Here is a 26,097-nt window from a genome sequence, read left to right as displayed (position 1 = left end):
AAACTATGTTTAGATTGGGTTTTTTCGCTTCACGATCGGTTCCCTGTTTTGGGAACTGATTTTTCGCTTTACGACGATCAGCAAACAGCTGATCGTCGGGTTTCCAAATGGCCGCCCGCTGTTTTCTAGGATGGATTCCTTGCTAGACAGACACTGAAAATGGCCGCCGTATGGAGGATCTTTGCTGGATGAGCAGGTATTCAGCCCATTGGAACTCATTGAACAGTTTTCAGTGCATTTCAGTGGGTTTTTTAAATTTCGTTTGACGACGTTTTCGCTCTACAGTGATTTCGCTGGAACGAATTAACGTCGTCAAGCGAGGCACCACTGTACGGTGTCCCCATCAGATATTTCTCCCAGCTTGTCCGAGCTGCGTCAAGAAGGAAGCTGTCCCTGTTCAGTTCTGGGATGTGGGGGAGAGAGAGACAGAGAGAGGCTCCGTCAGACCCTTTTGATGTGGTTGCGAGATTTTTTGCAGACCTGCTGGGTCGTCCCTGCCTCCCACCCCTGCTGTCGTTGCTTTGCCTTCCAGAATGGATGAACTGGGGGACTCTTCCCTCTCCTGTCCGGAGTCTGCTTGGTTTCTGGGCAAGCGTTGCTGCTGCTGCTGAGCAGAAGGGTGGAGGCAGCCAGATTTCTGGGGCAAAGAGTTTGCAACCTCTTCTGCTCAAAACTTAAATTTTGATTTATTCTCTTTTTAACACTGGCATCTCCGGGTTGCAGAATCCTGGACATGCCAGTGTTAGAAAGAGAATACATTGAAACACTTCCAGGTCTCGGAACTGAAAAGGAATGGGTTCTAGTCTTTAGAGCGTCCCTCGTCGCTCAGTTATATCATGCGGAATGAATGTCTGGGAATCATATAAGCCACTCCGGGCCAAAGGTATTGCCCCCCTCTCTCAAAATGCTAGGAATGTTGCAAAAAAGCACCAAGCCAAACAATCAAGAAAACCCATCTGAAAAATGCAGTATTGAAAAGGGATTATTTTATACACATTAGTGCTTTTTCACATCAACTGTTAACACGCTAGCGTCTGTAACAGGTTCACTTGCTTCTGGTTTGTTCGGTGGGAGGGGGAACCCCGGCCGTGCCACGGAACCCCTTTTCCTAACCTTGCACATTCTTAGAAATACACCTCCCATCGTCCCAAGACAGCCCCGGTTGACAGTCTGGATGATGGGAGTTGTAGTCCAGCGCATCGGACGGGGAGGGGGGGGGAAGCTGCAGAAGTCAGCGGGATCAGCGCCTGGCAGGGCATCCACTTTGAGGATTCTTGTGTCGCTTCTGTTTCGTTCCTTGCAAAACGGGGGTCTGTCCGACAGGGAGCGCAGCGCCAAGCGAGAAGGCTCCCCACCATCTGCGCACAGCTGTTCCTTTTCCCTGCGGATCCCGGAGGGTCTGGGAAGAAGCCACATCCCGGACCGGACCTCGTCCTTCTCCCCCCTGCCGTTCACAAGGTGGCCTCTGGCCCCCAGTGTTTAAGTGATGACTTCCAAGTGGTGTTTGGCTTGGCTTGATGGTCAAGGAGATTCTCTGAGCTCCTGGAAGAGAGGCCAGCCTCCTCCTCTCTCACTCTCCCCCCCCCCCCCGCCCGTAACAGCCACACTGGCTCAGAACCGAGTTCTCATTATCTGATGGAGGAGGAGAATGTCAAGCCATCGTTGGTGTCCAGGGTGGGGACCGTGTGCGACAAGGGTGGAGTGAAGGCAATGTATTCTCTGGTTCCATAAATTGGGGATGGATGGGAGGGATGTCGCTTTCCCCTCCTAGAACGGCAGAGCTGGAAGGGACCCCTTGAGATCATCCAGTCCAGCCCCTCCCCAGGAGGCTCAGTGGGGGAATCGAACTCCCAATCTCTGGCTCCACAACCCCAGAGCTGTCCAGAGTTTCTCGTCTAGCCTGCGGCGCCAGAGCCCTGACTGGAGGCACCGAAAACCTAATAACAGAATTAGGCCATTTGAGATTCTGGGTGGAATGATCTAATTGAGAGAACAGGATGCTCTTAGCATGGTCATGGGTATTGCTGCACTTAGGTCAAATTATGCTAAGCTCGCCTGCCGCCGGGCTTTTGTGCTCCAGCCATCCTGCCCGTTCTGCTAAATGGGGCCCTGGATCTCTGCCCTCAATTTCTGCCCGGCTGGTGCCAGCTCTGAAAGCTTTTGTGCAAGAATTGAGAAAGACCGGCCCTCCGAGGAACTGCCGGCAGCCCTGGGGCTTCTCCAGGATCCGACCCTGCCTCCTGGATAGGGTGGAGGCTGGCCTTGATCGAGCGAACAGGGCTGGGCGAGGGGGAAAGACCAGAGGGTGCTGATGCTATGCATTGCATGGGCAAAAGGAGACTGGAATGGTTCTGCCTGAAGGCGTGACCGTTTCTGGCCTGAAAACACAGACCTGCACCTCTCCCTTTGCAGACTAGTTGGGATGGGCAGGCTTTGTCGGAGGAAAATTGCTGGGGGGGGGGCTGAAAATGCCAGGCCCTTGTCCTCATGGCACCCCTCTTTATGCAAAAGGCACACAAATGAACGTAGCTCAGGGGTTTTAAGTATCTGCCTGTGGAGCCCAAAGTTGGGAGTTCGATTCCCCGCTGTGCCTCCTTGATTAGGGGGCTGGACTCGGTGATCTACGTATAGCAGTGACGGCGAACCTTTTTCGACTCCCGTGCCCAAACTTTTGGGGGGGGGGGGGGGAGACAGCAGACGGCAGCAGAACCGGAAGTGGCGGCGGAAGGGGGGAATCCTGGGCACGGAGGTGCCTCGAGATCCCCCTCCGGATCTGCCACCAGTGCCAGCCGCTCTGGATCCATGCCTGCCACCTGTCGAAGCGCCATCCCCACGGCTGCAGCCTCTGTAGTTTGGCTACGGGGGGTGAAGTAGTGATCCGGCGATTTATAGCTTGTGTGCCTGCAGAGAGGGCTCTGCACGCCCTCCATGGCACGCGTGCCCTAGGTTCGCCATTGCTGATCTATAGGGTCCCTTCCCACCGTGCAGCTCTAAGAGGACAGCGATGATGATGATGGTCTGGCTCGCCCTCGTCAGGTGCTGATTAGAACTGTGAATCGTCCACAGGCAAACTAGAGAGGTTCCTCTGTGTCTAGATGATACGGAGTTGGCAAACCCCTTTGAATGTTATTCATCCGCTTCTTGTTTAGATTTGCACTTTGTATGCACAGGATCTGGCTCCATGTCCTCCCCTTGTTTGCACAACCCAACCAGGAGGGGAAGCGCATGTACTTAACCAACCCAGTCCCCTATCATACAATCTCTCTTTCCCAGGAACCCTTCCAGGAAACCCCTGCCCTCGTTCCCTCCCCGTCCACAGCTCCCAAACGTGGCCACAGCTTATGAGGGAAGGGTTACCGGCCGCTGGCGGGTTCCCTCTTTTACCCCGTCTCCAGCCCCTTCTGTGTTGGAGGACAGCCCAGAATCCTTAGCATTGGAAGTCTTTATCTTTTTGGGGAGGGCCGCTCTCTGTCCCGGCCAGCCTCGAGCCCATTTGCTTATTTCTTCAACACGGGCAGGAAATAAACTGGCCGGAGGGAGAACGGTGATGTTGAAATGTCCGATCAACGAGCAGCACTTCAGATCAATCTGTAACCAGGGTCCTTTCCCTCTTTTTCTCTCCCCCCCCTTAAAAAAAAAAACTTTGGCGTACTTTATTCCCAGTAGATTTTTAACGCAAGGTTATCTGCGGGGGGGGGCACATAGTCCTCCCTTCTTTGCCCCGATCCCAGTTTCCTCTTCACCAGTCATGCAATGATCCCCGGATCCCTTATGTGGCACGCTTTTGGCAGGAAGGGCAAGTGACGCCAGGAGGAGAGAGGGAAGAGGCTGCTAGGGAAGGTTTGGGACAGACCAGATATTGTACAATTGGGGGGCACGGGGGCGTTCCAGGCCCTGTTGCAAAAGTTTCGGAGGAAGCTCAAGGCAGGGGACAAACTCCAAAACCTCGAAGAGCATCCTTAGTTTGCTAACATCTTTCACCTCCGACCGGTATCTTTCTAATGGAAATGCCTCCCTCCCTCCCATCTCACCAAAACCCGTATCTGTTTTTCAAGAGCATTTCCACAAAGGCATGTAGGGGAGCTTTTAATTCATCAAGTTCTAGTGTATTATCAGATGTCTGTGTCACATTTGCAGTTGCTTCCTGCGTTAATTGTTTTACCTTGTGCCAGGGTGTATTATTGGCAACTGTGTTGGGTCGCTTTCTGCCATTTTATTCCCCCACAACTTTTTCTACAAGTCCCAATCCTGAGGCTTAAAAGCATCCGGAAGCACCCGTTAACTCTCGACACCTGCCGTGCTGGATGTCGCCAATACAACGTTGGCACCACTGTGGGTTTTCTAATCGCCAGTGGCGCGCTAAAGCGCTGGCATGCTTTAGCGCTAAGCAGTTAACAGGACACAGGTTTCAGCAAATTCTGGGCCTGCTGCAGAAAAATTAACGTTTCCCTGAAGGAGTTAAAGTCCGTCCCGTGCTGGGTGCTCAAGTTCTTTTTGCCACCTGCCAGGTTTCCTGTAAGCGTTGGCCCACACGGTCACTGTTTGCTCTCTAGCGCCATTCCCAAAACCCACCACTTGCAAGGTAAACAGAGAGGGAGCCTGTGCCCACGGCCAGCAAGACATTTCTAAAATGCCATGTGAGGATACAGTGAAGGCAACCCAGCCCTTCAGATGTTGTTGTATTCCGGGGGGCTCCTTCCAGAATGAGGGGGCATGACATCCCAGTGCTTGCAGCAGCCCATAATAGGGAATGATACAGTGGTGCCTCACTTAACGGCGATAATCCGTTCCAGGAAAATCACTGTTAAGCGAGAACATCGTAAAGCGAAATAAATACCCCCATTGAAACGCATTGAAACCCGTTCGTTGTGTTCCAGTGGGGTAAAAACTCACTGTCCAGCGAAGATACTCCATACGGCAGCCATTTTCACTGCCTGTATAGCAAGGAATCTGTCCCTAAACACAGCGGGGAGCCATTTTAATCACCCGGCGGCCATTTTGAAACCGCCGATCAGCTGTTCAAAAAACATCGTTTTGCGAAGAATCGGTTCCCGAAGCAGTGAACCGATCATCGCAAAGCGAAATTCCCCCACTCAGACCATCGTTTTGCGATCGCAATTGCAATCGCAAAAAGATCGTCGTTAAGTGGATTCATCATAATGTGGGGCAATCGTAAAGCGAGGCACCACTGTATAGGGAGAGTTTAAGTCCCCACTCAGTCATAGTCAGACCTACTGCACAGGGTTGTTGTGAGGGTAACGTGGAGAAATGGAGAGACTGGTATGTCATCCGGGCCTCATTCGATGAACAGCAGGGTATAAATGTCACAGATAGAGAGACAAAAAGCTAAGAGACCCTTGACTTGGGGGGGGGGGGCTTTTGTATTTAAGAAGACTCTTGTTTCTTTCTTCCTACCTTCTGTGATCTTAAATGCTTACACAGAATTTTGGGCCGTTTTGGGTGGCCTAAGAAAGCGATGACCAAAATACGGATTTTGGAATTTGCCCTCTGGGGAACTTCGCTGCCTTTTATATACATCTTTTTCCTCCTGTGCCAGGGTGTTTTCTCACATGGAGCAAGAATCCTGGTTCTGGGTTATGTCATGTTTACCCAACAAGGGGAGCCTACAGAGGCTTGCCAGGTAAATCCAACCTTTTTTTAAAAAAAACCCAAAGCCTTGATCCCTCAAATAGTATAAAGCCTTCTGTGGGTTCTTCTCCTTATCTGGATTTCAGGTCCCTGTTGTCGTCTTCTGGCTGTTTTCACAAGGCACGCCCTGCTTCTGTATTTCTTGATCCCTTTTTTTGGTGTGTGTTTTGTCCTTCACCTCCTTGATTGCATGGGTCTCCAGAGAGGCCTGCAAGTGTGTAAAAAGAACAACACCTTTAAAGCAAAGCTCTCAAACACTCGGCACTAGGCAGTGAGCAAGAGAAATAATAATAAAAAGATTTGCATCATAACAGCAACTGGGTGACAGCAGACCTCTGCAGAACTGGAACAGCTTCATACCATTTTCCCAGAATGTTTGCTTCTGAGACGGAAGGGTCCTTCACCCCATACCAGAGTGTGCTCCAAGATAAGGAAGGCCAGGCCTCCTTGAGGTCTGGCGTTGGGTGAGACACACCTTCTATTCCTCTTCTTGTTCAGGATTAGCTCCTTAACTGTCCTCCCTGGCTTTGATACCTCCTGTTGTATAACCGTGCCAGTTTAGGACGCTGGCATTTAAAGCCAGAACCTTTTTGGGACACAGTCTGAATTGGACCTTCTTCGTCCAAGGAAGAGCTTTGAGAGTTTGAAGGAAACTTGCACCTGACAAACCGGTCAAGTTATGATCTCACTGGGTTGCTCGCCGGCATGGTTCAGAATAGAGATGGGCACAGACTGCTTCAGCTGTTTGTGCCGGTTGGTTTCTCTGCCTCCTCCAGCAGCTTGCCCACTCAGAGGCAGCCCCCAGCTTCCTTACCCCGCCTCCTCCAAGCACTGCCTCTGAGGGGCTGCCTGCTGGAGGAGGCGGGGTTGGGAAATGTCAAATTATTGGCTGAAAAATGAACTGGCAGTTGTTGCCCATCTCTAGTTCAGAACCTGGAAGGATCCCCGTATGGTAGTGGTCCCCAACCTTTTTGGGGCCGCGGACTGGCTGGGGGAAGCGAGCTCCAGGCACCGGGGGGGGCGGGACACGCCTGCCACGAGCATGACATGCCCCCCATGAGTGTGACACACCCACCGTGTGAGCAGGGGATTGGAGATCCATATCCACAGCCCAATTCTGGGAAGCCCACGGACCGGCACTGGGCCGTGGACCAGGGGTTGACGACCCCCTCCGTATGGCACCATATTCATTCTTATCCACCCACCCAGACATGAGCAACCTTCAAGAACTAAAATAAGGACAGGCTTTTAATCCCCAGTGCCCTTGTTTCCTTTGGTTCCAGAGTGTCCCCATCAGACAGCAGGTTTGAGGGTGGTGGGATTGAGAGAAAGGCCTCCCCTGATGATCTCGATCCTCGGGCAGGCTCAAGATAGAGATTCTCAAACTGGCCACTTTCAGAAGCTGCGGATGTGGCCCAGTATCAGCCCTTATAGGATGGCTTTCAGAACAAGTCTTGTGTGCCGAGTGAGAACCGAACCTCATGTGAATTCTTGGGGGGGGTGTCAGAAGAATTAGTGGAAGCACCGTCAGCCCCCTGTAATAAGCAGGCAGTCCCAGGAGCTTGACTTTCTGTCCTGGCCTGATCAGTAGAGCCGTATCATCTGCATGCTTGTTTTTGGGGCATCAGCCTTCGTGGGGCCCTGAGCCGGAGAGACGTGACCTCTGGATCCGGCCCGTCCCAACCCTGGCCTTGACAATGACAGCACGAGGGCACCCAGCCCCGGGAGGGAGCCTCTGGTGCCCACAATCGGTTGTGTGTCAGGACAGGTCCCTTTTGGCTGATCCCTCTCCAGGGTCAGTGGTGCAGACTGGGCGGTAGACGCATGCGGTGAATGAAGACAAAAGGGGAGGCCCCCCAGGCAGGGGCAAGTTCTGGATCCCCAGGCTATTCCAGGAGGGATAGATCATCTAGGTCACAGCTGGAGCCTCACCCTTTGCTGGACACATTCCTCTTTTCCAGCACTGGGGGGGGCATCAGTCCATCTGTCCCTTCCTTCCTCCCCCCACCCTTTCCTTTTCTCTGCTGCCCTGGCATTTTTTTTCAGGAGCAGGGGCTTAAGGTCCACCCCTGCTCCTTTGACCCGCTGCTCCGAAACCATCGCCTCCCCCTCCAGCTCCGCTTGCTTTCTTGCGTCAGATCGCTTAATTAACCGTCAGGGAGGATTTATTAGCTTGTCAGGCCCAGGGTTGCTGAGTTAAACAGGGAGGGTGTTCACAGTTCTGTATTTCTTTGGAGCCACGGGGAGGGACAGCACAGAACAAGCCCATCTTCCCTCTGAACTCGGTCCGACGGCCTCTTAAACCTGCGTTTAAGAGGAGTTTCGGTAAGCAGGGGATGGAGTGAGGTGTTGTTGGTCCTTCCTTCCCTCTCTAAGGGGGGGGGGAATGCAAGCAGCCCCCAAAAGATACAAGCCCCCTTTATCATTCCAAAACATCTTCTCCCCCTCCAGTTGCTTCAGCCTCTGCTGAGCAAGGCCAGCTTTGCTTGGGAGGGAGGTTTATATCAGGGGGTTTGCCGTGCGGGCTCGTAGAGCGTCCCCTCTGTTTTGGGAATGACAGACCTGGGCTCGGGCAGGGTTGTGGAGGGCTGAATGTGAGGCGATCCTGAACTGAGATCAGTAACTTTACGGAGCGCCTACTGAAGGTTCGCCAGGTAGTTTGGGTCCATTCTGCAAAAATAAAGAAATTTCACCTACTTATTTGATTTCTCTCGCCCGCTTTGTCCCGGAACTGGGGATGGAGGTCGTTCACCACCCGATTTGAAAAACAGGCTCAAATAAAAACCAAGATCGGCTATAACAGCAGAGCGCCATCCGACAGGTTACAGTGGTGAGGTTCAGTTTAAAAAGCATACACCCGTTCATTGTCATGGATGTCTTGTTTTCAGCTTCCATTCTGATGTCGTTTTCGTTCCAGATTTTTTTAAAAAATGCAGATGGGCATGATTTCACTTAAAGGCTTCATTCTGAAGCTGCTTGAGCACTCCAAGTACTATAAACAGTTTAAGCACTGCAAATACTGTAAACAGTATAAGCACCGTATAAGCACTTTTTAAAAAAAAGGAGGAGTCGTAAACTGGGGAACTGCAGGCGGGGGAAAGGGCTCCTTGCTATGGATGCCATTTATCCTAGAAGTAGGAGGTGATGTTCATACATGTCCATGCAGCCAGAATGTGGGTTTTGGAACTACTGTATTTTTCCGTGTATAAGGCTATACTTTTGTCTAAAATTTTTAGACTAAAAATTGAGGGTCGTCTTATACACGGAAGTAAGCTGAGGAGAGAACAAAAACAAGTGGAAGGGAAAGCAGGGATCAAAGCGATCCTGCTACGCTTTGATCCCTTTCCCCCTGCAATTGCTAAGCCCCAGTTAGATTTCTTAATTTTGGATTAGAAAAGTGGGGGGGGGGGTCTTATACATAGAATAATACAGTAATTAACCAAAAATTAACTGGGCTTGACTTTTGGGAGTTGGTTACATTGTTTCCACTCCACAATCCTTTGCATGGCTGGTTGAAACTTGCTTTGTTGTGATGTGTGTGACTACCCTGTGAACGAGCCATAGTGCCATTTGTTGAAATCTGGCTTGTCATAAGATCTAAATTGGGCTATGCTAATTAGCTTTGGTTTGTTAACCAATGTGCAAATCACAGGCTGAACCTATGGTTTGTTCTTGGGTCTAGGACTCTGGTTTGTTTAACTATAGTTTGTCGTGACCCCCATAAACAGCAACTCTGCCTTGTCCCTGGCTCAGGTCCCCAGCTGCTCACCCTGAAACAGGAGTGAATATTGAGAGAGAAGCAAACCATAACTGGGAAAGACAAATAATGGTTTTCTTGATCCTCTGCTGTGCAGTTTATGGCTTAAGCAACAAACCATCATGGCTGACATAAGCCATGGTTTATCATTACACGTGAACATGCCCACTAAACGTTGATGGATTTGTAACAAAACTAAATACTGTATATGCTTTTTAAATAAACACACACAATTCAGAGAAATGCCTTGCAAAACCAGTTATTTAAGATTACAACATGCTTTCCTTATTTCCTTCTCAAGAAAGGCTGGAGTGTTTCGGCTTTTTTATTCAGAGAATGGCAATGGAATTACATGTCAGCCGGTTTGGAAATCTATCATGGTGTGGAACAAATGAAAGGGATAGTGTTTCGCCCCTGATTCATATAATTCAGGGTCATCCCATAAAATTGATGAACAGCAGATTTAACATCTACCAAAAAAGAGTAGTTTTTAATAGAAAGATTTACCAATAACATAGCTACATATTTGTTTTTGAAGCAGCAGTTTTCAAGTATCATCCTCCCACTTGATTATGTGTTGGATGAATCTCACTGAACTATGTAATAACGTTTTCCCTTAACAAATCAAAGCACAAACATAACTCATCTTTTAATTACTTCACTCCAGCCTTTAACTCGCAGATATTTAGAGAAGATTATAGCCTGCACTCGAGCGATGTTTTGAAAACCACAGCCTTTGAGCCTGTTTGATACCTTGGCTATCTTCAAAATAGTTACCGTGGCCAGATCTAGATGTTGATCTCCACTGTGGAACCTCTGCTGCATGAGGACCTCCTGAGTTTTCACTGATTCGTTAGCCCTAATTAGATGTCATAGAAACCAGTGTTGTCAGAGCAGTGAGGGGGGGACCAACTGTCTTCATCCAGAGCCAAAAAACATGGATGCTATAATGCAACTTTGGGTCGCCAGATGTCCTTGGACTGCAACTCCCTGAAGCCCTGGCCAGCACAGTTAGTGGTGGTGGCTTCTGGGAGTTGTAGTCCAAGAACACTGGGTGTAAGTCTATTTAGGACGAACGGTTTGGTTTAGACCCTGTACTGTTTGGGAAAAGAAGAAACCAAGTCAAATAGTAGGGCCGTGTTTAGATCACTCTTGCCACTTCACAGACCACCTGAATAGGGCTTAGGAACCACCGTTTAAGAAGTTCTCCTTTTAAAATCTGTACCGTGCTTTCAGAGGGCAGGATCCACGCGGCTGTTTTTAATTCAGTCCGTGTAAAGCAGTTACCGTATTTTTCCGTGTATAAGACTCCCCTGTGTATAAGACGCCCTCCACTTTTCTAAACCAAAATTAAGAAATCTAAGTGGGGCTTAGCAAGTGTAGGGGGAAAGGGATCAAAACACTGCAGGATTGCTTTGATCCCTGCTTTCTCCCTTCGTTCTAAGCCCCGCGAGGCTTAGGAAAAGGAGGGGGAAAGGGATCAAAGCTATCCCACGACTGCATGATCATTTTGATCCCTTTCCCCCTTATACAGCCATGGGATTGCTTTGAGCGTTTCCCCCTCCTTTTGCTAATCCCCATGGGACTTAATAAGCAGAGGAGAAAGCAAGGATCAAAGCCAATCTGCAGCACTTTGATCCCTGCTTTCCTTTTGCTAAGGCTTAGCAAGTGGATGAGAACACAGGGATCAAAACCCTGCAGGATCGCTTTGATCCCTGCTTTCCCCTCCACTTGTTTTTCCTCTCCTCAGCTTACCTCCGTGTATGAGAGGACTGTCAATTTTTAATCTAAATATTTTAGACAAAAGTATAGTCTTATACATGGAAAAATACAGTAATCATCTCCTGGTGGTAGAGCAGCCGAGTTTGTTGCTGGGAGAATGTGATGCTAAAAGCTTTTCCCGGCTCCCTGGTTCTTGGATCCTGTGCTCTTTATGGGATCCTTGGCAAGTCTTCCTGGGAGCACAAATGTTATGATCTTCCCAATGCAGTAAGGCAACTCTTCTGCTGTGTTTTGAGCACCTTCCTGCTCATTCTATGGAGCAGTCCTAGGTTTCTCTAACAGAATCTCTCTCTTTTTTTAAATGACACCCATAGATTCCATGTCTGGATAAAATGATCTTAGATATATTCACAGGAGACCCTTTAAAGCAGCCCTTCTAATAGTGAAATGGAACCCCCCAAGTTCCGAACCATCCCACATCTGGAATACTGGTAGCTGGGCAGCCACCGCTATAGACAGCCATTACCTCTAAGGTCTGCTTTTGAGTTTTGCAAAGAGCCCTTCTAGGAAACCAAAAACTGGACTAGAGCAGGTCCCCGAATCTCCCTGTGGCATGGCGGACCGGTGCTCGACGGTGGGAGTTGTAGTTTGTAACTGTGGGCTAGATTAGAGGTTCCCAACCTTGGGGGTCCCCAGATGTTCTGGTCAACACAGCTCGTGGTGAAGGCTTCTGGGAGTTTTAGCCCAAGGACATCTGGAGACCCAGAGGGTCTTTCTGTCCGATGCTATTCAGAGGGATAAGCAAGAAAAGCTAGCCGGGAGCGCCGAATATCTGCAGCAAAGCATCACTGCCTGTCTCTCCCCAGGATCCTGGTCAGATGGGATTTGGAGGCAGGATTGTTTTATGGGTTTCTCATTCCCGTTCTGCCCTCTGGTTAAACAGGTTTGTCGTTTTCTTTTTCTTTTTTAAGGGGGAGAACTCACAATAGTTTCAATAACCTACTGGAACTCTTTGACCTAGATGCTCCCAGGTTTCAACTCTCTCAGAACTCGTTTTGCGTTTTCAGGTTCATTGTCTCTGTTGTTCTTACATGCTGGCAAGTCGTCTCTCACTTATGGCAACCCTATGAATGAGTGGCACACACACCCACACACCCAAATGTCCTGTCCTCAGCAGCCCCCTCTTCATTCTTGCAAACTCAAAGTCGTGGCTTCTTTCAAAGAATCAGCCCATCTTCCTCTTTTGCTTCTGCCTTCAGCTTTTCGTAGCACCATCGTCTTTTACAGTGGGTCTTGCCTTCACAGGATGCGCCCAAAGTAGGACAATCTTGAGTTTCATCATTTTTTTTTTGTCTCCAGAGAGTTCAGGCTTGATTTGATCTAGGACCCACTTCTTCATCTTTCTAGCTGTCCAGGCTATCCACAGAGTTCTCCTCCAGCACCATTTTTTCTTCCTGTCAGCTTTCTTTACTGCCCAGGTTTTACACCTGTACGTAGTGGTTGGGAATAAAATAGCACCGATGATGGTCTTGCTCTTGATCTCGAAGTGACACATCCTTACCCTTGACCTTCTCTACACTATTTCTCTCATCGCTGCCCTTCCAAGTCTTAGCCTTCTTCTGATTTCTTGGCTTCCATCTCCTTTTGGGCTAATGTCTGAACCAAGGTATACAAAATCTTTTAACCATTTTAATTTCTTCATTTCCTCTTCAAGGGTGTCAATCTGGGCTAACAAGGACAAGTGATGGAGGCCAAAAGAACAGCTTGTTATATGGTTTTGTAGTCGTTGAGCGAAAAGTTCTCATCCACCCCCAAAGCAAGGATTTGGAAACGAAATGGCAAACTTTGAGCACCTCCTAGCTGTTGGGATTTTTCATAGGTTGATCAGGATAGCACGGCGTATGGAAGGAGCTGTCCCATATTTCCAGGCCCTCTCTCTTTCTGCATCCCCATCACCAAACCCACATCGTGGGAGTTCATCTCCGTTGAAGGATTACCTCCCGGGAAAACAAACGGGTTCATTCTGAATCCCCCCCCCCCTTTCTTTCTTTCTGTCCCAGAAAATTCCCCCTCTCTTCCTCCCCTTCCTCTTCCCAGCCGTTGCTTCCAGGGTTTTTAATTGCAGGGCTGTTTTAATTGCGGGCACTCAATGCTCCGAAGGCTCCTTTCGATTCCCCGCCATGCAACTTTCCACGCAGCCCCCTTGAGCGCTATGTTATTCCTGCTTCACTAAATCAGGATTCCAACACCCCCACCCCCACATGGAGGGCTATAACCACCGCCCAAACAGGTTTCTGCTTCCATTCTTTTCAGTAAAGCTCATGTTAAAGAATGTAGGAATTTGTTTTGTACCAGATAAGACCAGAGGTCCATCTTCAGTGTTGCCAAAACTGCCCAGCAGCGACGCTGAGATGCGGATCTTATGGAGGGATTTCAAGGATCACATCTGGGACCTTCTGCTTGCAAAGCTCTGCTTTTGCCACTGAGCTAAGATTGGCCCGAAACGGGAGAATAGGAGCTTGATTTGTTGGCCACAAAACAAAAATACGTATTATAATCCCTCCCTTCCTTCCTTCCTTCCTTCCTTCCTTCCTTCCTTCCTTCCTTCCTTCGAGCTTACACTCTGCTGAGTCAGGACCCCCTTCACCTCAATTGGGGGTTGTGTCCTGTTTAAATTAAGAAGAACTCAGGTGGGCTGCTTCATTTTCCCAGGACTGAAAAGCTGGCTCCCCCCCCTTGCTAGCAGAGCATCGGTCGGGGGAGTCCAGAGTCTCCAAGGGGCTGGAAGGGCATTCACTGAAGATGGGTCTCTCTTGCCACCCACTGCGGACGAATGCTTGCGGGGGGCATTGCAGGAGCCGTCGGCCCGGCAGTAACAGAAAACGGCAGCCTCGGGCGGGCCAGGCCCTTTGTCCCAGGTTATTGTCTTTGGAAGGAGGCCTCCAGCCACTTATCTTCCTCTCTGGCAGCCTCTCCTGCGATCCCTCGGCTGGGAGCCGGTTGCAGCTTGCTGGCCAGCTGGAATCAGAGATTACGGCTCTCTGGCACACCCCCTGCATCCGGGCCAAGCCACCGCGGCGGTTTGCTGGCTCAGTGGAGGAGCAGCGCTGGTGTGGCTTTGCCCGAGGAACGGGGCCCGCAACCTTTTAGGTGGCGTCTCCGATTGCTGTTCAGCTAGAGAGCCAGCGTTGGGGTCGTGACTGAAGTGACAGGCTTGACCAATTTGCTAAGCCGTGAAACTGGCCAGTCGCTCTCTCTCAGCCTGGTCTACTTGGCAGGGGAGGCGTGAGGATAAATCCGGGGAGGGGGGAATGAGAGCCCCGTGTGCCACCTTGGCTGAGCTCTTTGAAAGAAGGGCGATGCATTCGGTGTAGCGGGTTAATCAAGACTGAGACTTGGAAAGGCATCCGTGAAAGAATTAGAAAAGCTCTTCGAGTGTAAGGATGCGTCCCTGGAGGCCGAGACCGAGGTTGCCCGCACGCTTTTGTATTTTTCGCTATGGATTGATGTGAATGCTGTATAGTAGAGAAAGCTGGCAGAAAAAAATTGATTCATTTGAAATATGATGCGGGAGGAGAGCTTTTCGGATACATCCTTGACCTCCAGAAAGAAGAACAAGTGGGTCCTAGATGAAATCAAGCCTGAACTATCTCTGGAGGCAAAAAGGTTGAAACGGAAGCTACTTTGGGCCTATCAAGAGAAGGCGGGAGGATTCTGTGAAAAAGACAAGAATGCTGGAAAAAGTGGAAGGCAGCAGGGAAAGAGGAGGACCAGATAGGAGATGGACGGACTCCCTCAAGGAAGCCACAAGGTTTCAGTTTGCAAGAGCTGAGCAGGGCGGTTGAGGACAGGAGATTTTGGAGAGGGCTCATTCCTAGGGTCACTTTGAGTCGGAGGTGTCTTGACCTCACAGAACAACAGCAATAAGTAATTTTTTTAAAAAAAATAAGTGACCATTGCTTTTATGCCGCTAATTTTGTATCTTCCAAACACTGCTGTTGGTTCTCTTTTCCTAGCTTTGTGTCATGTTTTTTTTTTAAGATGTGCAATCCCAGAACCCTTATATTTGGGGCCAGAACGGAGGAGTCGGGCCGGCGCGTGTGCGCGTGCGTTCACCGGAATCACAGGTTGTCGTTGTCTCCTCTCTCTGCAGCTCCATCCTGACAGCAACCCACGTGATCCTGATCTGCACAACCAGTTTGTGAAGCTGAACGAGGCCTACACAGTGTTAAGTAAGGAGAGCAGTCGGAGGCAGTATGACAGCATGCGAGCCGCCCGAGCCGCCTGGGGACCTCCGCCCGGCTATGGAAGGAACCCCGATTTTCAGACAAGGTATGGTGAATGGGCTCCTTCTGCAAGAGAAGCTTTCCTGTGCAAGGCCAGCTTTATGCCTGGCTTTGAGGGAAAAGGGCCCTTTTTCTGCTTGAGGGCCGAATTCTGATTTGCAGAGGTCCTCAAGGGCCCAAGGGAAAGTAGTGAGGCTGCAAATACAGTGGTGCCTTGCTTTAAGATTGCCCTGCATTACGACGAATCCGCTTAACGACAATCTTTTTGCGATCGCAAAACGATGGTCTGAATGGGGGAATTTCGCTTTGCAATGATCGGTTCCCTGCTTCGGGAACCGATTCGTCACAAAACGACGTTTTTTGAAAAGCTGATCGGTGGTTTCAGAATGGGCGCCGGGTGATTAAAATGGCTCCCCACTGTGTTTAGGGACGGATTCCTCGCTATACAGGCAGCGAAAATGGCCGCCGTATGGAGGATCTTCACTGGACGGTGAGTTTTTACCCCATTGGAACGGATTGAACGGGTTTCAGTGCGTTTCAATGGGGTTTTAATTCTCGCTTTGCGATGTTTTCGCTCAACGGCGATTTTCCTGGAACGGATTATCGTCGTTAAGCGAGGCACCACTGTACCACCATGTTTCAGCTTCAGGCTTTTCCCTCAAGTAGCCGTGGTGGCGCTGTGGGCTAAACCGCAGAAGCCTGTGCTGCAGGGTCAGAAGACCAAGCAGTCATAAGATCGAATCCACGCAATGGAGTGAGCTCCCGTTGCTTGTCCCAGCTCCCGCCAACCTAGCGGTTCGAAAGCATGCAAATGCAAGTAGATAAATAGGTACCATCTCGGTGGGAAGGTAACAGCGTTCCGTGTCTAAGTCGCACTGGCCATGTGACCACGGAAGATTGTCTTCGGACAAACACTGGCTCTATGGCTTGGAAACGGGGATGAGCACCGCCCCCTGGAGTCGAACACGACTGGACAACAATTGTCAAGGGGAACCTTTACCTTTACCTTAGCTAAGTCTTAAGAGAGAGAATTCCCGAGTTGTAGAATCAGACAGGACATCCTCCAAAAACATTGGGAGATCACTAAATAATGCTTTAATGTGGAAAGGGGTGTGGACACCTGGGAGGGACCCCCCTCCAAAAACCCTCACTGGGTCCGAGAAATATTGGATACCACCTCAGGGTCCGAGGTGCCACCCATCCTGTCTTTGTCATTCTCAAATATATACCCCATCCCCGAGAGGGCAAGAAAGACTTTCACGCCTTTCTGGGCCGGCCCTGCCATCCGACGGAGTGGGCAGAGCTTGGAAATAACCCACTAATTGAAAACGTTAGCATTACAGCAGTTGCTTTTGCGTTAAATAAGGTAACAGGGCAAACGATGCATCTAGAGAATAACATTTTTAAAGCAGTGTTTGGGCTTTTAACATGTAAAAAAATGAAGGTCAGTGCATTCTTCCTGTTTAATGCAGAAGCAATGAGTTCCACCCCGACCCACCATTTTTCTGAGCCTTGTGGCTGTTTCCTGCTTTTGCCACCCAGTTCCTGCACCTCCTAAACTGCCTTCAAGTGGAAGAACTTTTGAAGTATGAGTTGAAATATGACTCAGCTATCAACCCAGTCATACATGAAATGGAGGGAGTGTCATGCCATCTGAACCTCTGCCTCATCCATCCATCCATCCATCCATCCATCCATCCATCCATCCATCCATCCATCCATCCATCCATCCATCCAAAATATTTTACCTCACCTTTCTCCTAAAAAAGGAACCAAGGCGGCTCATATCATTTTAAAAAAAAGACAATATTTGGAAGCGAAAAAGAGTAAGTTGTTCAAATATTTAAAAAGAATTAAATAAACCTTATATTTATAGGGTTAGATGAACGCATTATAGAAATAGATTTAAAAGCAGCAAAAAATACAGACCGTCCCCTTTAAAAAAAAAACCCTCTCAGGTAAGTCAGTCACTGAGGGAAAGCCTACCCTGAAGAGGGAAAAAATAAATAAATCTCAAAATCTCTTGGGACAGCCCTGCTGTTTTTGTTCAGCAAGCGGTGGTGCGCGGCCCCCTCCCATCCTCCGGGCTCCCCTGGTCCGGTTTTTCAGCGAGATGCTCCTCCTTTTTCCCCTCAGGAGCAAAACGGGGCCCGGCAAGGAGAAGGACTTTGACGAGTGGGCTCAGCAATTCTACTACAGGGATCCATTTTCGGCAGAAGAGGCCGAGAGGAGACGGCAGGGAAACCACAAGCTGGTGCGGTACATACTGATGATGATGATGGGCGTCGCGTTAATTCAGTTCGTAGCGTACAGGTAGGTTTCCCAGGAGATTCCCCTACCCGATCTTCTTCATCAACCCCAAATGGTAAGTTGAGTTGGAGAGACGGGAGAAGACTCTCCCTTGTTTATGAAGCTTCTGAGGGGAGGCTTAGGCAGAAGTACACGAGGTTGTACTGGTAGGTTTCCAGGTGATTCATGTAACCATCATCACCATTTTAGAATTTGAAGCGCTGTAAGGGGGCTTGTGGATCCTTGAGTCTAGTCTCTGCCAAGGAGGCACCGTGAGGGAATCAAACTCCCAACCTCTGGCTCCACAGCCAGATGCCTAAACTATTGACTTATCCACCCAGCAGTTCCCCGGTTGCCAAGGGAGCTGCTGCTTAGGGTTTACTAATCATGGCCAGAATCCTCTTGCCTTGCTACCCTAGCAAAGGGGAAATGGCGTAACACACAGCAGATTAGCAAGTCCCTGCTTGGATTTCTCGTCCGCTGGTCAGTACTGTCCAGCAAGGCCCAGGAATTGAAACAAAGACGCCTTAAGAAGTGGCAATTAGTTGCTGCGAGTTACGCCGTTTCCCATCCGCCAGCAGAGCTACCCAAGTGGATTTGGGCCAGTGACGACACCTCGCCCTAGCTCCGTCGGACTGCTGACATTGAGAAATCTCAGGCAAATAACAGAAACAGGTGCGGTCGTGGGAAAGGAAGCCTGCGAGCTTGTGCTACCAAAAAAATTAATGGATGGACGCAGCGTATGCTCAGAGGCACCCTTGTTCTGGCAGGCCTTGAGGGCCAGGGAAAAACAATAGGTTTTCCAGGCCTGAAATCTACCCAGACCCATCTTAGGGTATCTAACTTGCCATAATTGGAAGACTCAAGACTGGGAGGCTTTCCTTTATTCATTCATCATCTTAGACCTGCAGAGCAGGAAGGGAAACGTACGGATCATCGAGTCCCGCATTGTGACTTGCCCTTAGATCTTCGTTGAGCCTGCTGTGTTCTTTTCGTTTGTTCGTCTTGTTCTCCTTGTATCCCTCGGTTTTATTAAAACCAGCCCTGGGCAAGACTGTGGCGCGTGCCCCTTTTCGTGGCACAGGACGAGCCCGTCCGTCCCTGTTGTGGGATGTGGGCAGGGGATTCTAAGAACAAGCCCAGGATTGGCTCCAAGGGTGCCTTGTCTCCTACCCATGCGTTACCACCATGAGAACTAGAAGCATGACTTTCAAAGAGGGAAATGGGACCGCCGCAGATCTTCTGCAGAAGCGTCTCCAGCCACCAGGTCCTCTTTTTTCAGCGCCATAAAGGCTGATCCTTCTAATGCTTTGCTCTCAAGCCGTCCATCTTTTAACTCCCACCGTCTTCTTAATCTTCTTCTGCCCTCAAAGGATGCTTTTGCTGAGAAGCCCTTCTGCCTTTCTCCTCTGAGGTCACACATTCCAAGCCCTGGGCAACCTTTGATGTCCTCTTCCAAATCCTTCCTGGTCCTGCGTCCTTTTTACCGCAAAGGAGGCAGGGCTGGGCTTGTGTCGAATAACTCCAAGAGATCCATATCTCTTCAACATCCCTACAAAGGGGTTTGAGACTATGTAGGATCTAAAGTCAACCTGTAGTATAGGAGTCACTGCTTTGATAGCTTGTAGAGGAATCATGGAAGCGGTCTCGTATCAGTTTGCGGTATTTCTCCTGGAGCCCATTGCTGCTCCTCTTGACGTGCAGGAGCGGTCTATGACATTAAGCAGAAAAATTATCTTCCCCTATGAAGATGGGCAAGAGGCTAACATGTTACCACCTACCTCCTCCTTTGCTAGGCATCTCTACAACCACTGATGGATCTTTTCACCACAAAACCAGATTTAAAGGGAGCAGGATCAGTGGAACCTATGTTTAAATTTGAGACAAGGTGCATGGGAAATTGGCGGCTTGGTTTGCATTATGGTGGGAAGCACGATCAGGCCTAAAAACAAGATGTGCACTCTCCCTGCTCCTTATTTTGGGAAGCACAATCAGGCTTAGAAATAAGACATGGCACCTACCCGTTGAAATCCGACATGGGTTCAAAAAATAAAGTAAACCAAGTGGATAATGGGTTGGACTGCTGGTGGTATTAGCTAGACATAAAAATGCAATAATGAGCCAGGGAAGAGATTTACGTGAAAAGATAAAAGATATGTAATGTAAACAGTGTGTATATGTGAAGGAATGAGTTTGTGAATAAGAAATGTACTATTATTATAATACAATAGGTATTGTCCTGTTATGCAGTTTGAATGGATTTATAAAATAGAAATTTTTAAAACAGAACATATATATAGAAACAAGTTGCACACTCTCCCTGGCTTATTACTGTAAAGAGAAATTGATTTTTGCATTGCTGTGCCACTAGCATTCCACAGTGGAGGGGCAGGAACAGCCCCCCTACATTGATGGAATTTGAGTGAGAAATCTACTCTCTAAAGTATTTTTAAATGGTTTTGCCCCGGGGGGGGGTCACCAGCCCTACCCAGAGGCTGACGGAAATTTGTTTATTTATTTATTTGATTTATTTGATTTATACCCCGCCCATCTGGCCTATAAGACCATTCTAGGCGGTCGTTACATTTCTGAGGTTCAGCAAAAGAAGGCAGAATCACATCTGGCACCATGCACATGTTTGAAAAAACAGGAATACTGTATACAGTTGCAAAATGGACAGCCGACACAGTTTAGTCCATGGGGGCATGGGTATCAAAATGCCACACAGATAAAAGCATATCAAATGGCTGTGAATTTCTGCATGTAAGAAAGAAAGAAAGAAAGAAAGAAAGAAAGAAAGAAAGAAAGAAAGAAAGAAAGAAAGAAAGAAAGAAAGAAAGAAAGCCTTGTGTAGAATGGGGTGGAAAGCACTAGGAGGTGGGGGAAAAATTAGACTCTTGATGAGCTTGAATCCAGCTGTCTATTGCCATTCTTCCTCGTATGGCATCTCTCTTTGAGTGCTCCTGGCTGGTCTCCATCACACTGGGGATCCGTGTGTGGCCGATGGGCCTGGTGGGTGCTGGTTTTTGGGATCAGAGGGCTTCCCCCCCCCCCGCTTCCCCTCCTGGCTGAGTAGACAACACAGCCTGCCAACCGCACGCCCCCCATGCCAACCAGCCTGCTGTAATTCTAATCCATTGCCTAATTAGCCAGCCATGGCCAGGGAGAGCTTAATCGTGAGAGGCCTTTAATCAAGCCTAATGCAATTAAACATGCCCACTTAGGCCAGGGAGGAGCCGTTTAAGGGACATGAGAGGGGAAGAGAGACCGGGGGGGGGGAGGACCCTGATAAATCAAATCCCATGCCCAGATGGGGACATGAACAAGAGAGACCGCCCTCCTACAGAGCATCTCCCAGTGGCATAAGCCTTCTGCGACGGCCTGGCATAAAGGGACGTTTTTCGTCATAAATCTTCCAAGCCTTTTTTTTGTTGCTTCTCAGCGTGGCAGGGAATCCCAGGGGTCAGCGGGTGCCCGTCAGTTCTCCAAATGGGGAGAAGACCGTCCTTGGCGGGGTGTGCTCTTCGGTTTTGAGTGTTAGGAGGACGAGGTGACTTTGGTGGGGCTGATTTTAAGCCAGAAGAAAGCAATTTGTTTCCCAAGAGATTCCCCCACCCCACTACCTTTCCACTTTTTTTAAAAGCTTCACTGCTGAAATTCTGCTTTGACAGGCCACAGAAGTAGCCGTAGTCCTGTAGCAGCTGACCACTAATACAGTCTACAGATAAACTCTCCGAGTATGGAAAAGAAAGCAGGCATTGTGCAATTCTATATTTTCCATTTTTAAAAGGCATTATTTCTTCCTTCTGGCACAGAAAGCTTCCTTTGATCCACCACCCCAATTAGCAGCAAAAAGTCAGAGGACACTCACATCCACAATCTGCATTCAAAGTGGCTGAAGTCTTTTCATGCCAACGCACATCTGATCCGCGGTGGGAGGGGTAGGTGGGCACCTTTTTCGCCGATAGCCACCGGCCATCATCCTTCATGTAAACAAGCATCTCTCTTTGTCAGTGTGGAAGAGGCTCCTCTATGTTTACGCTGTCCAGATGTGCAGAGTCGGATAGGGCAGCCTGCATGTGCTCTCTCTCTCACCCCTGGCTGTTTTCGAGCTCTCTGGCTCGCCGCACCTTCTGTAAGCAAAGTGTGCTGTTAAAAATGGTTGGCAGCCCCATGGCAGGAAGAATAGAAGTCTCCCCATATGGAAGAGAAGGAGACACTCTGCTCTGAACATACACAGGACTCTGTGCTGCTGTGGGACCCCCTTCTGCACCAGAGAGAGCTGAGTTAGGGCATGCCCACGGTGGCAAGCTAAATTGGACTCTCCGTCTCTTTTGCTTTCGATTTGGGGGACCCCGTGGAGACCCTGAGTCTTTTCAGTGCCAATGTCCACACTGGCCCCTTAATCCCATGCGGTTCGATCTGTGCCCACAGCTCCACTTCCTTTTGAGATGGCCTTTCTGGCAGTCCCAACCTCTCCCTTTATGGTCTGCCATCAAGCCGCTGGGACTGTTGGAAGGGTAGCAGGGTGGTAGGGAAAAAGCAAAGCGTGCTGCTCATTTGCTCCACCCTATAGTGCTTACAGGTTTCTCTGGATGGTTTACAATTTAATGAGCAGAATCTTCACTGCAGTACTGCACTTTAACCTCTGTGCCACGGGGGACAGTTTTCTTAAGTTCTCCATAAAATACAAACCTGTACATATATTCCAGCTTTGGAGGCGTTCGAGAGAAATTCGGAAAACCACCTGTTGGATCTGCTTTGGTTTGGGTTCCTGCCTTGAGCAGGCGGTTGGACTGTATGGCCTTTGATGCCCCCTTCCATCTTCATTATTCTATGAGTCTGTGATACCATGGAAACATTGTAGTCTTCTGAGTTTATCAGAGTTGTTTCGATTTTATATTGATTTTTTTCTCTATATAAAGCAATATCATTTTTTCCTTCCTCTTTTGTTTGTGCAAAGGTGATCTAATGCCAAACTAACAGAGCCATGCCGTGATGACGTGATTTAGCGCTCGACTCAAATCATTTGTTTTTAAAAATTAACAAAATACCAGGGAGAAAGAATGTGTGGAGGTGGCCATTCCTGCTGTCCCAAAACAGAAAACCACCCATAGTCACACCTCCTGATCTTTTGTAGAACAAACAATCGCCCAGGCAATACCCCATTTCAAGCTTTTGCTGTTAGGAAAAAAGTTGAAGCCCCCGGCGGTGGAGGGGACAAAGTCCAGACTGGAAATGGGTGGAGGGGGGAAGGATGGCTGATTTGCATTGTGCTTGACGTCGCGTAGTGGTTGAAAAATCGCCCGTGCTGATTCTGGAATAAATTGTGGAAGATTCTCCCTTGTAGTTGTTGGCTCAGTTGCCAGAGCCTCCGAGAGGGTGACCCCTTTCTAGCCCTTAGAAGTTGCAAACTCCTGGCCGGGCACACGGAATCGGTTTCTCCCATTCCCTGGTGTCAGTGAGGATGCACGAGGTCCCCAGAATCTGTCCGCAAAGTTGCAACAACGGCAGATAGAAGGTTTCCCATCGCTGTTACTCTGCTCTTTGCTGCTCGGTACCTCTCGGGCAGATGAGTGCCAAGAAGACCGGGAGCATTTTAACAGTACAACTCTCCTCACCCCATGCCAGGCCCCTGCTCTTGCCAGCTGTTTTCCTCAGAAAGCTGCCAGCCTTTTTTTTTTTAGCTTGCTTCCAAATCCTCTGAGCCATTTCCCCACAGATAAAGGGCTGGGGGAGGACACCCGTCAATCAATCTGCAGCCTTCCTATGGACACACACACACACAACCAACCCCATCATCCTTCAGCTCAGAAAGAACAAGAGGTTTACAAAGGACTGTGGGAGCTGGCGAGGTTGGCCAGCCTGAGTCCCTTTCTCCCCTCTCTTCACCTCAGTTTTTCTGCAGCTCGGTGTAAAACACACAAAGAGACTAAAAGAGGCAAAACTATTTAAAAATCCCTTTTAGTCATGATAATTGGGGAAAAGATGAAGGATGGGTTCTCATCAGCTCTTCTTCCTGCCTTGTTGAAGCTGGTATTTTTCTGCTGACCGGCACCCCCTCTTTGGCGATGTCGGCTTTTCTTCCGGCAGGGAGGTGATGGTACTAAAACCAGCAACCGTCCCTTGGCTTTCTTGGGAATCCCAGGACACGTGGTCAGGAATGCAACCAGGACCTCATTAAGGAAAGGCAGTTTGGCACTGCAACATACTCCGTTTCCCTTATGCAGGCATAAATAGCCAAGAGGATTCTGGCCAGTGGCAGTAAAGTTGCATAGGAACCAATGACGCCGTGGTGCATTTTGATGTACAGTCAAGCCATTGTGGTTATCCCAATAGCAGAATTTGCTGATGAGAGAGACTCAGAATGTTAGCATCAGCGTTAACGCATATGAACAAATCCGTGCTTGTCATTTTTATCTCCACGAGGGGTAGGTCTTTTGTGAATCTAATGGGTCTTAACTGCCCATTGAAATTAAGCTGTCCCAAAATATTTTGCCCTTCCACAGGGATAGTTCATAATAACATAGGGCTGCAGAAATTCCATCATCTCCCTCTGCTACCGTGAATATTTTAGCTGTACTCCGAGGAACAAAGAAGGCTGAGAGAATGACAGATGATGCCAGCATTCAACCCTGGGAACTCTGGCTCACCTACAACACTGGGAGAAATATGGATTTCTGGTTTTTTTGTCCTTCTAATCACACCGTTCACTTAAACATGTACTGCTTTCCTTCTATTTCTCCCTCTCTCTAATTTCCTACAGACAGTTTTCAGAAATTAGCGCAAGGAAAGTGGCTGAGAAGAATGAACAGCTCACCCGGATATATAATGAAAGCAAGGAACGAGCAAGGTATGAATTTATGCAACTCCAGCAGTCTTTCCTGCTTTTGCTTCCACGGAGAGAAGTACGTACAGCCCTTATCTCTGATACCCTACGAAGATGATCTAATGAGTTACCATGAATGATTTAGGGGGTGAGCGGATAAAATCACTGTGAAATGGGAGAATATGTGGAAATGTATTTTTTAAAAGTTAACAAAGAGGGACGAACCAATGGTAGTGGTGGAAGAAACTGCGCATGTTTGCTTGATCAAGAAGTATCTCCCACCATTATGGGTCCTCCCACGTGATCCTAGGAGCGCAGAATGCTCTCTTTGACATCCGTAGCCCAGACATTAAATTATTTCTTAGGTGTAAAAAAAAAGGCGATTAAACTACGTACTTCAGACTTTCCCACTCCCTCCGCATCTCGAGGTTGATCCGGGGGGGGGGGGGGGAGAGATAGATGTGTGAAAATCTCCTTAATCCGTTCATTTTTGTTAAGAAAGCATGTGGAGTACTTCCTAAGCCCCCCCTATAATTTTTCCTCGGCTTGAGCCCGTAAATAAGACAACTGCTTTGTGGTCTTAGGATTTTTGTGCAAAATGCCCCTGCATAAATCTAGTGTTTCCCCCCCTTAAGAAGATGAGCACGCAGGTGCTTTTGGACACCGAGCTTCAGAGGGCCGACGGATGGCTTAAAAACAGGCTCTTCGGTGCTCCAGATTTTTAAACATTTGTGCAACAAGCCGGCAGTGACCGTACTCTGGCACAGCGGCATGCTTTGTGCAAAAAACCGGTCTCTCGGTTGTCCAGAGGCCAGCGGAGACCCGCAGCAGTTAATGGGGATGTCTTGGAGAAGAATTTGCAATACTCCTTGTTTCTTAACACAAACATGAGACAGACTACATTTTGTGGGATATGCTGCTCCTGCGTGGATGTCCACAGCACGGCCCAGTGCAACTGTAGGATAAATCGGCAGACAGGCCTTTGTGTTGTGGTTGGGGCTGCTTTGGAGAATGAGTTCTTGGTGTGAATAAATCCTGAGTAAGTCACGCCTTATTCCTGGCATTGGGGAAAACAGGAAACGGGTCCACTGGACTTACCTGTACCCCTTTTCCTTCCCTGCAGGGCTAAAAGGAAGAAGCGGCAGCAGCTGGAGCTGCTGTATCAGAAGCAGAACGAATTTGTCCAGCGGTATTACACGCGCTGCAAGCGGTTCGCTGCAGCCCCTGGACGCTTTGGATCGGTCACGGATCCTGCGGCGTCCCTCCCCACTGCCAAATAAAACTGAACAGGAGCTGAGATCCCAGTGTTTCACCGTCTACCTTCAGCCCTTGCCAGATAGTGGGGGGGCCACTCACTACAGGAGTCTAGGGGGGTCTGTGAGCAAAACAGGGTGCCCTAGGCTGCGCCCCCCGCTTTCCTCCGGCTCAACTTCTCCACTTTTTGGCCTTTCCGAGAGAAGCGTCGTCCTGCAGCGAAGCAAGGGCTTCCGCGGTTACTTGCATCGATCCATTTTTTTCTCTGTTGCGGTAAAAAACAGAACGAGGTGCTCGTCTCCTCCGTTGGC

General features: G+C 49.1%; 1 protein-coding gene and 1 long non-coding RNA gene across 6 annotated transcripts in view; one reads left to right on the top strand and one right to left on the bottom strand.

Annotated features, from left to right (window-relative positions):
- Nucleotides 1–25,831, top strand: part of DNAJC4 (DnaJ heat shock protein family (Hsp40) member C4) — a 48,400-nt gene extending 22,569 nt beyond the window's left edge. For all 5 annotated transcript variants that reach the window (XM_020801770.3, XM_072984054.2, XM_078381955.1 and 2 more), the window contains 4 exons: nt 15,282–15,460; nt 17,551–17,727; nt 24,470–24,556; nt 25,656–25,831. In XM_020801770.3, the coding sequence (XP_020657429.3) occupies nt 15,282–15,460; nt 17,551–17,727; nt 24,470–24,556; nt 25,656–25,812 (600 nt within the window). In that variant the 3' untranslated portion in view covers nt 25,813–25,831. The remainder of the gene's footprint in view (nt 1–15,281; nt 15,461–17,550; nt 17,728–24,469; nt 24,557–25,655) is intronic.
- On the bottom strand, nt 5,715–21,690 carry LOC144584834 (uncharacterized). The gene is made up of 2 exons (XR_013539307.1): nt 21,575–21,690; nt 5,715–5,857 (listed from the first exon to the last, which is right to left on the bottom strand). It is a non-coding gene; the product is annotated as an uncharacterized LOC144584834 (long non-coding RNA).
- Nucleotides 25,832–26,097: the final 266 nt, after the last annotated feature.

Source organism: Pogona vitticeps, chromosome 15 (genome assembly GCF_051106095.1).
Source record: "Pogona vitticeps strain Pit_001003342236 chromosome 15, PviZW2.1, whole genome shotgun sequence".
Lineage (NCBI taxonomy): Eukaryota > Metazoa > Chordata > Lepidosauria > Squamata > Agamidae > Pogona > Pogona vitticeps.
Note: the sequence above shows the minus strand (reverse complement) of the source record. Positions and strands in the feature narration are given on the sequence as shown.